Source organism: Colias eurytheme, chromosome 4 (genome assembly GCF_061535395.1).
Source record: "Colias eurytheme isolate Ceu_HAF_F1 chromosome 4, ilColEury1 Martin Lab GWU primary, whole genome shotgun sequence".
Classification (NCBI taxonomy): domain Eukaryota; kingdom Metazoa; phylum Arthropoda; class Insecta; order Lepidoptera; family Pieridae; genus Colias; species Colias eurytheme.
Genome location: NC_142983.1, coordinates 7,364,408 through 7,375,026, shown reverse-complemented (window position 1 = coordinate 7,375,026; position 10,619 = coordinate 7,364,408). Strand labels below are relative to the sequence as shown.

Below are 10,619 nucleotides of genomic sequence, written 5' to 3'. Positions count from 1 at the left end.
TTTCATTGTTTATTTTTCATTGTTTTTTTGTTTAAGGCTAATATTTGCGTGGATTTGTATGGGTTTTGGTGTTTGATAACCTACAGGACACTGAGCGAAATAAAATTGACTTACATGTACATGTCTGGAGATTGAATAATAAAATTGTTTCGTGTTATTCATGTTTAATTTTACGCGAGTAGTACATTTAAAAATAAAAGATTTTAACGGATTGTAAATGCGATTTATTATTGTTTCATGTTACTTATTTCGTGATATGATCTTTGTTATATTCCACTAAGTAGATATTATTTGATTAATGTTAATAATAATGTAATAGGTAATGTTGTAATTACGCATTTCCTACTTTAAGATATCCTGTTTCGATGTACAGTACTCCAAAAGTGATAATGCGCATAGAAATCTTCGTCACAGTTCGGTAACTGTCATATTCCCGGAGCGTTCGAAGACGATATGTATATAGAGTGGTTAAATGCATTTTCTTCATGCATAATTTAGTAAAATTTGTTTAGTCAAATGAAAAACATTTTGGAAATACGACAATTAGCGAAGATTTGCATGCTAATTATTAATTTTGGAGTACTGTATTACCGTTATTGAACTTTACACAGGCATTTTTTTAAGAATGTGAGTATTGATTAAAATACAAAATGTTCTGTTAGTATTTATTTTAACACGAAAGTCTGCATTTATTTAACTTTATTTAACATCAAATTAAATTTAGATTCTTCTTTTTTCTTAGACTAATAGGGATATCTTCTGCCGGTGTTAATGCGATAGACTCCATTTCTAAAAAAAAGTAAATTTTGAAGTTATTAAACGATAATAAACTAATGATATGATATGAACAATATATTACTTATATCGTTGTTATTCATTGTAAAAACATTTGTGATAACATCAATGCACACATATTACATTATTAAATAACTTGTTGTAGTCCTTCGATGGAATTTAAAATAAAAGTTTATCGAAGAAATTATTAAAAATCTTAAGAATATTTTTATCTTTATGGAATTATGTTGAACTAGTGGTCCGCCCCGGCTTCGCCCGTGGTACATATTTACGTTTTCTCTACATAAGAACCATCCTCGTACTTCAAGGAATATAATAAAAAAAGAATTATCGAAATCGGTTCAGCCGTTCTCAAGTTATGCACTTACCAACACATTTTGGGATTCATTTTTATATTATAGATTAAGTGAAAATTTATTTTTAAAACTTACCCGAATTTGGACATAGCGTTGGTACCTATTGGGAAAAGTATACCACGGCATCTGTTCAACCTCATCTCAGCGAAGGAGTTGCAGGAATGAGCGTTCAAATGGTTATGGGTAAGTGAAGCGGCGAAGAGTTCCCAAGCGCGCTGGTGGCTGCAATCGCTGGAGAGGAAACAGCCTGGCTGGCCTTCACCGCCGTTCGCATAGATGTCCACGTGCCCCAAATTAGTTCCAATTCCATTTGCAAAAAGTCCGAAACCGTCTGTGTGGATCACTTCTACGTATTTTGCGTCACTGCTTTTGAGTCTGTTCGAATTTGTGCCCCATTGGCTTCCAGATGGGTCGAGTCCTGTGAAGGAAAATGTGTGCATGTTGATAAAATTACGAGAACACATTTTTACATGCATTTTATTTCTAAAACATATAATTCAAATACTTTTTTAAGTTTCAGGTAGGTATTGCAAACGTTCAGGACACATAATATTATGATTAAGATACAAGATCATGTCTAAGGCCAAATACTTTTTACAACATTTAATTTTGCCATGAAGGTAGGATCAACCTGTAATTCTGGCAACTTGTCCGCTGACACCTCTGCCTGCGTAGCCAGCAACGTGGGCTCCGAGACCAAAGCCTACAATATGAATACTGCCGTATGCAGCCACTCCAGCTTCTACTAGCTGACTGATCAGCGAACCCAGGTAAGCACCAACACTGGGGACGGCGTTCACAGCGTTAGTGTAACTTTGCAGGGAATACTGAGACCAATCCACAACGATCACTTGAGCGTCTTCCACTTGAAGCAAAGCTGAAAGAATAGTATGATGATTGTTTATACATATCTAGTATATTATTATACTAGAGGTCCGCCTCGGTTTCGCCCGTGGTACATATTTCGCAATAAAAGGTAGCCTATGTCCTTTCTCGGGTATCAAAATATCTCCATACCAAATTTCATGCAAATTGGTTCAGTAGTTTAGGCGTGATTGAGTAACAGACAGACAGACAGAGTTACTTTCGCATTTATAATATTAGTATGGATTATCTGTATATAATATGCTCTGTGTGTTAGTGCTGTTTAGCAGTTGTTCTGTAAGATAAGTGTCGATATTTTAGTAGCATATAATGTATCCACCAAGATTCAGAATTTAGTGAATGTGTGTAGTTTTTAAGTATGTTTTATATAATAGGTATTAATTTGATTACCGTTTTGAACCGTTGGATTCAAAGTAGTGTCTCCTGATCCACCGTGCCCGTGGACAATAATTGTAGTGTTGCGGGTCAAGACCATAGAAGTTTCTTGAATAGATGCTAATGAACTATTGAATACTTCGGGATTTAAGCTTGCTCTGAAAAGTTTTAAGAATAATTATTGTGAGTTGGTTCTCCCATCATTAAAGGTATTAAAATTTATTGTTTGGATTAAGACAAATGTTAGCGAATAAAATAATATTTAATAATCAAATATTAAAATCAATTCAAATTCTTCTCGTCCCCTTCGTCGATTTTCGTAAGATCAATTTATTTTATTGAAGCAAAATGATTCTATTTAATGATATAATGTTATATTTACCTCGTAAACAGTAAATACTGGTTGAAGCTTCCCTGCTTTGACGAAAGCGGACCGAACGAATGCAATGCATTGCAAGCTGCAACATTAAAACATTTGAACATTTGTTTAACGTGACTGATTAAGATAATACAATTATAACATTGTTTCATAAAAGTTATTTATATAGCCTTTACTTTACAACCCACTCAAGACGTTTATAATGGCAAAGTCTAAAAAGAATAACATTTGTTATAAACGATAGTGGATTCACATCGCGATCTACAAAGGAATATAAATAAGATTTCTCGAAGCTAGGTTAAATATTTTACTTACCCACAAAAGCGGCTGAAACTAATATAAGTTTAGGAAACATTCTACGTTCAACGTCTCTTAGCAATTTCTATCAAAATTCTAATGGTTTGCGATTCGCAACCGCCCTTTTATGTAGATTTTAATTTGATTATTCATAATCGATAACACTGATAAAAATAATTGGACATCAAATAAAACTTATCTTTATCGAGCGATTCACTTTGATCTTAAGTTCTATTTGATTGATAAGCTAATCCTTTAATATCAAATCTTTTCTTTAGTTGTAAAACAAATCTGTTACAAAGAAATGGTTTCCGTTTATTGATAAGGTTTATTGTGAACGTAGGAGGTAAAGAGATTAGGTACGTCACTAGTATATCATAATGTGACATTAAAAAGTCAGTATTCTTTTAAATCTCAGTGAAAATAGATTACTTATATTATGTTATGAAGATTTAATTTTAATTTTTTTTATTTCGTTTGATATCCATCACATCCTGAAGTCACCATACTAAATTTGGGCAAAATAAACTTAGGCTGATATTTAATGGGTTATAATACAAATCAAGGAGAATAGTAAAATATTATGCAGTACTGTCTACAGCTCATCCAAATTATTATGCTTCATGTTTTCATATTGTACAATTTCTGCATAACAACATCTACAAAAGACATTTTTTATGAAATCCTACACGATTGCCACATTAATTGGCATAATTAGTAAGCATGTAGTTAACACACGTTAGTGCAGTAAGGATAACAGCAACGCCTTACGCCGTTCGGGTAATTCTATACGATAAGTAGGTATTTACGTTACTAGGCTTCCTGTTAATACTTTTAGCTGGTCACTGAACTATAATTAACGATGTTTACCTACTTTTCAATTTTGAATTAATTAACATACCGTTGGCGTTGTTATCTGTCAAATTTTCTCGATAGGTAGATTTTCGTTATCGTCCACAATTATATCTTTCGGCGGAAGGGCCGAAAGATATAATTGTGGTAAATTTAATTTTACGTTTATTAAAAAATATATTTTAATAAACGTAAAATTAAAATATATTTTTAATTTTACGTTTATTTTCTTAGATATAATTATTACAATTACTACAACGTAACCTTTTATCTTTAAATGTATAGCTATCAGCATTAGAATTATTTATATATCCTTGATAAATCCGCTAAAAATATAATTGATAATAACTATTCAATTTATCAAATAAACCGATATAAGACATCTCTTTTACTGCTAATGACAAATCAAAAATAATATATAAGGTAATTTCTTAATGAAGGGAGTATCTGTATGATTCTTGTTCAAGTTTAAGTTAGCTGGAAGACGCAGCTTTACTCACGGGGTTAAATTTTCCTATGAGTTTACCAGCCTATTTTTGCATGAAAGAGAGACAAATTCATTCAATGACGTATGGAAATTAATTCACAAATATTTATAATATTAGTTTCATTAATATTGTTCATAGATAGCGATACATAGAGCATTTACTTTGAATAAAATAGTTAAAGTATTAATAATTTTGAACCTGAAAAAATAACATACATAATATAGATTAAGATTATTTATTTCTAAAGATATTCATAATATAATATCACCTCGTTTGAGGATGATTTTGTCCATGTCTAGTGATGAACTTTGATAATATATATCTTACTAGTGGTCCGCCCCGGCTTCGCCCGTGGTACATATTTCGCAATAAAAAGTAGCCTATGTTCTTTATCAGGGTCTAAAGATTATCTGTGCCAAATTTCATCAAAATCGGTACAGTAGTTTATGCGTGAAAACCATACATACATACAAACCTTTCCTCTTTATAATATTAGTATAGATCTACTACGGGCAAATATATTTTTGTACCTATTCGGCAAAGCTTAGACAATAATAGTATCTTATTATAGATAATATTAAGTCGGCTTTGTAATTATTGATTATAATTTATAATGACGATAACGTCAGCGGCTGTGAATTGTATTAGTTTAAAATTTCATAAGTTTTCTCAAAATAAAAAGGAAAATTTTCTCAAAATAAAATAACACATGAAGAACATTTTCATCAATAATATTATGATGCAGTAATATAATTAAATAATAGTATATAAGCGAAACTATACCATAATTATACACGCCTTCGTCATTAATTATACTGATACTACGTCCATATTTGATTAATGTTGATTAGATCCTTAATTATTGCTGGTAAAATGTACATAATATAATTATATTCTAAAAGCCAAATTAGGATTTTGAAATGTGTAATACAAATTAGTTTTGAACACAATTTTCTGAAATTATTTTAAAAAGTGCTTAAAGGTAATAAAATTATATTTTCCGGACAGAAAACCTGACCTGGCACTTTAAATACGAGAAGATGTGTCATTATTAGTATAAGCAACTGAGTATGATTATTAAGAAACTGAGTTGCATGAAAATTGATGGATATGAAAACCGGTATGTTGAAATTAGGGTCCGTTCCCACAGAACGGCTCAGAGAGGAGAGTAGATTCTTATCACGTTGAAAACAGATTTATTATTTGTATTGCACTGCTTTTGTCATTAAGAATGTTTGAACGCGCTTCGTATAAAATATTAAGAGGAGGTGACCGGCTGCGATCGCGTCCGATCCACTTTCAGATCGCTTCCAGCCAGTCTGTGTGAAATACCATATAGACTCCAATAAAGACTCCAAGAGTGTACGATCCGGGCTGTGTGAAAAGAAAAATGCGCGCCGATTCTTTCCAAGTCGGTCTGTGTGAACGGACCCGGGCTGACGGTATTCAGATTTCCATTGATAATGTAGAATACTATTGTTATTTGAACTTTTATACTATCATCAAGTTTCCTTTATCCTTATTTGCAGCCTGAGGTAATTCTTCTAATAATACTTTTTTTGATAGCTAGGTTAGATAGGATTATGCGACAGTCACTGTCCGAGTAAAAGATTGATTAAATGAATATAAATAGATAATTAAAGATAATAATTAATAGATATTAAAGATATTTTAACACGTCACGAACACAAAATGGGTATAAACAAAATTAAATTAAAAACAATATTATCCTTAATAACATTTTACTTACACTTAATTTATGCGATACAATGTTTCATTAAATTTATAAATATAATTACTTTACACATAAACAGAAAGAAGTCTTCGTCATTATTCATTTAAGTATTACTAAATACAGATAAATTCTTTCGATCAATCGCAAATATTTTATTTTACGATTTAGTACCAAGTTAAATAAAATGGATAGGTTCCTCGCGTATTAAGCCGGTAAATGCCGCTCCTGAAAAGAAAATAATAAATTTTATAAAAACGAAGATAAATTTGACTAAAAATAGTAAAATAACTACATAATCGGTTATATTGTATCACATTAACAAAAAAGCTTTTAAAAAGCTCTTATATACAGTGAGCTAGTGTCAATCCTTGCAACTATACCATTGATCCTTATTCAGACTAAAGAAAAAAAGAAAGAAAGAAAGAAAAGACAGAAAGTTCAAAAGTATATAGGTACTAATATTAAAATTTACTAAACATAAACTTACCCCAGCTTAACTAAAGAGTTCGTGCCCATCGGGTAAAGAAAGCCCCTACACCTATTAAAGGCCATCTGACTCAACGAACTACATTGATTGCCTTGCAAATGCGTGTATGCTAGCGACGCAGCAAAATATTCCCAGGCACGGTTGTGGCAGCAAGGCCTATTTAGGAAGCATCCCGGCTGGCTATCCCCCCCATTGGGGTAGAAGTCGGCGTGTCCCAGCGGAGTTCCAATTCCATTAGGGAACATGCCGCCGGTGTCAGAGTGAATAACTTCCACATATTTAGCGTCTGCCTTGTTTAAGCGTTGGGAATTTGAGCCCCATTGATTGCCAGCTGGATCCAGACCTATGGGAAGTAAACATCGATATTATGTATATAGTCAGTTATGGTTGAATAAGAGGCACGTTTATATTTGAGTAAGATAAGGCATATTTTTTTTATATTTTCTATCATATTAGCGAATAAATACTATAAACATGATTTGATTCAGATAATACGAGGCTAATAATGTTACAATAAGTGCACTATAAATTGATACACTTTTTTATTTAATATGCTTCAAGAAAATGAGTCACATACCGGTAATTCTAGCAACTTCTCCGCCAAGACTTCTTCCAGCGTAACCAACGACGTGTGCACCAAGATCAAATCCAACCATATGTATAGTATCAAGAGTAGCTATATTGGCTTGAACCAGCTGCTCAATTACTTCTGCCAAGCTGGTACCTACACTGGGCACAGCACTCACGGCATTACTATAACTCTGTAGAGAATATTGAGACCAATCTACTACGATCACGTTGACGTCTTCGTTTGTTAGTAAAGCTGAAAGAGAACTCGTATATTTGTATAATAACGATTGCCATGTTGCCTTAGAAAAATTTAAATATTATTTTAAAAATGTTATCGTTATTTCGCTTCAAATATTATGGTACTACAATAATAATCGACACTATATATCAAAAATGACTATCTTGGAAGTCATAACATACGTCATTATTATAAATTTAAAAAAACAAACATTCAATTACAACAAAACATGTTTAGAAATTGAAAATACATAATAAACGTTTTAATAGTTCAAATTATATTATTATTAGCTTACCGCCCGCGGCTTCGCCTGCTTTGTCTAAAACCTAATAAATTATACACTAAAACCTTCCTCTTGAATCACTCTATCTATTTAAAAAAAAAACGAATAAAAATATTTTGTGTAGTTTTAAATATTTAAGCATACATAGGGACATAGGGACAGAGTAAGCGACTTTTTTTTCTTAAACATTTACATGCAAATTGTAAAAGTTTTGAACTAACCATCCTTAACAGTTGGGTTGATACTGGTATAGGCGGTTCCCTCATGTCCATGTACAATGATCGTAGTATTACGAGTCGAGTTCAAGGAAGTTTCCGCAATCGACTCTAACGTGCTATTGAATATTTCGGGTTCCCGCGGATTGTTTCTGTGGAAAAAGTTGTGTAAGGAGTTTTATATGTAACTAGTTATGTCCCGCGGTTTTACCCGCTTTTCCCCGTTCCCGTTGCTTTAAGCGTGATCATATAATATACCTACCCAACCAGCAAAATGCATTACCAACTATGTAATTTTTAATTACTTTGGGCACTGCGAAACAACTATATGGTTTTCCTGTAAAAGTCTTTCAATATCTTGGAGCCATCCTCGAATTATGGGCGATTTAGCACTGAAATAAATTTAAAATCGGACCAGTAATTTCTGAAATAAGAAAACAGTAACATAATTCCTACAGAACAAAGACTTGAAGACAAATTGAGACCCTTCCTTTTTGAAGTAGGGTAAAAACAATGCTTTGTAAATGTGTGTTATTCATTTTCGTCTGTTCTAAGCTCTGCTGGGGAGGCATTTATTATTCACTCCTCGCAACCGAACATAATACCTCTCTGATTATAACATTTATGCGATTCTGAAATGTTCTTAATATAATTATAGTCTAGTGCGAACTTTAACGTGGAGTTTATTGGTAATAGAAATGTTTTTTACATGACAGGTCATTGTTTTATTTCAGCAACGATTTATATTTATATAATGTACCTTTTTTATATTTAATTGTTAGTTTAAGTTTATTTTCATATCAAGTTTAGTATTATTAACTCTAGAGTTACATTTGTTGTAGGACTATGTGCCATTAAACAGTACTAATTCTCTGTGAAATTTAATATTTATACTAAGAATCAATTACAAACTAAACAAGAAGTAATAGTCATTACGAAAAGTACAATATAAATAATTTACCTCGTATACGCCAGATATACATTCAAAGTTCCTTGTCTCTCTATACTAGGTTCTACGGATTGTGCTACGCAACCATTACATACTGAAAAGAAAAAGCAATTTAAATTACCCCCCCATTATTTAAGTAAGTAATATGCAACGTCATGTAACTTGTTAAATATAAAATATTGTAAATTATAATCAACTTAAAAAAAAGAGTGTGTGTGGCGAGCACTCATGTCAGAAGTTAAACTTCTTTCGCAAGATTCAAAGATACCTAAATCGTCGCCTTACTCCATGACGTGACGGTACAGCCATGATGCGACCTTGGAATTTTACTCTCAACGCGCCATAAGAAGTTTTACTTCAATAAGTTTTAATTTCAATATAGAGTAAATTATTTTAACTTAATGGAGCCATCTCGTTTAAGTGTTCCATTTGCATCTTTCAGCTTATAATTTTCAACACGACGGGGAACAAAATTCAACGTAGTTATAGGGTTTCCTTTTAATTTATGTTTCAGTAAAGAACGTCATTAAAATTTACATGGAAGGCAATTAAAACACGTAAAATCTCTTTATCGCAGTTTAAATTTCGCGGGATTAAAATAACTTTACTATTTTTAATCATCAATTTCTGAACATAAACAAATAATAAAAGCAACGTTTAAAAAGTTTACTCACCCACAAAGGCAGCACAAACTAATATAATTTTGAACAACATCTTGAATAGCGTTTAGAAACTTGTATTAAAATGTGTTGGTTATGAAAAAACTTTCACTATTTATGTTGATTTCTTAGAGATAATTGTAACAGATAGTATTGATAAACTTAATCCACAGTTAAACAAATCTTTCGTTAACCGATCAATTCCTTTGATGCTCAAGTATATTGGTCTACGATAAGATAGTAATCAATTAGTTTTGATAGTTTTCGGTGATTTAAAACTTTGTAGTTAAATAGGACAAAACTATTTACGGTTAAAAATGTTATTTTATCGTTATAAAAGGTATACCGCTGTTGATAAGAATCTCTGTTGCAATTTGAAGCCATACGTTTTTCTGTTTTGATTATAAAAGTATGATTTTGCAATAAGTGTTTTTTTAAATTACTTTCTGAACGGCCGTATATGTACGCTAGATTCCTTTATTGTCTTACGCACGATTATGAGATAGAAATAAAAAATTAAGCACACACAATTTTTGATTCAATTCTCTATTGATCTTAATAAATCGGCTCGAAAGTTGTCACTGTTAATTTTTAAAACCTAGCATGCATTATAATTAGTTAAGAAATGCTAAATTAATCAACTAATTAAGTACATAATATACTAAGTCTTTAATAGGGATAACCTGATAAATTCTATAAGTTTTGAAACACTGGCTATGGTATATAATTTACGTATGTTATATATGTATCGTGTACGCTGTATGTTCTCCAATTAAATAAGTAATCCTACCACTTACTAGCATCTAATTCCATTAGAATTGATTGAAATTAATACAACTAATTGTTGAAATGGGAGTTTTTATGGCGTGATTTTTGTAATAATTATCTCAATTCCACATACATTGATAAATACAGTGTTATGTCCTTATATTAATCAATATTCTTTATAGTATTTGTTTTAATGCATTATTTCAATAATTATAGGTCAATAGGTTCGGTATGGTATGACGCATACAGCTGGATATTTGGCATAACTTGGCCATTACTCGTCCAACT

General features: G+C 31.7%; 2 protein-coding genes across 2 annotated transcripts; both read right to left on the bottom strand.

The window, feature by feature from the left end:
- Window positions 1-651: 651 nt before the first annotated feature.
- LOC149909068 (endothelial lipase-like) lies at window positions 652-3,180 on the bottom strand. The gene is made up of 6 exons (XM_090120223.1): window positions 3,106-3,180; window positions 2,794-2,869; window positions 2,427-2,569; window positions 1,783-2,028; window positions 1,227-1,569; window positions 652-789 (listed from the first exon to the last, which is right to left on the bottom strand). Exons 1-6 carry the CDS (start codon window positions 3,143-3,145, stop codon window positions 744-746), a joined length of 894 nt encoding a protein of 297 aa, XP_089976349.1. The 5' UTR covers window positions 3,146-3,180; the 3' UTR covers window positions 652-743.
- Window positions 3,181-6,160: 2,980 nt separating this feature from the next.
- Window positions 6,161-9,649, bottom strand: LOC149909067 (lipase member I-like). Its single transcript, XM_090120222.1, has 6 exons — window positions 9,579-9,649; window positions 8,917-8,998; window positions 7,962-8,107; window positions 7,227-7,472; window positions 6,650-6,992; window positions 6,161-6,387 (listed from the first exon to the last, which is right to left on the bottom strand). Exons 1-6 carry the CDS (start codon window positions 9,616-9,618, stop codon window positions 6,327-6,329), a joined length of 918 nt encoding a protein of 305 aa, XP_089976348.1. The 5' UTR covers window positions 9,619-9,649; the 3' UTR covers window positions 6,161-6,326.
- Between the last annotated feature and the right edge of the window lie 970 nt (window positions 9,650-10,619).

Coding starts and splice junctions, on each gene's coding strand:
- LOC149909068 (XM_090120223.1), bottom strand. CDS start 3,145: ATGTTTCCTAAACTTATATTAGTTTCAGCCGCTTTTGTGG. Junction 2,870..3,105: donor AGTTTCAGCCGCTTTTGTGG/GTAAGTAAAATA, acceptor TTAATGTTGCAG/CTTGCAATGCATTGCATTCG. Junction 2,570..2,793: donor CAGTATTTACTGTTTACGAG/GTAAATATAACA, acceptor AAAACTTTTCAG/AGCAAGCTTAAATCCCGAAG.
- LOC149909067 (XM_090120222.1), bottom strand. CDS start 9,618: ATGTTGTTCAAAATTATATTAGTTTGTGCTGCCTTTGTGG. Junction 8,999..9,578: donor AGTTTGTGCTGCCTTTGTGG/GTGAGTAAACTT, acceptor TTTTCTTTTCAG/TATGTAATGGTTGCGTAGCA. Junction 8,108..8,916: donor GTATATCTGGCGTATACGAG/GTAAATTATTTA, acceptor CTTTTTCCACAG/AAACAATCCGCGGGAACCCG.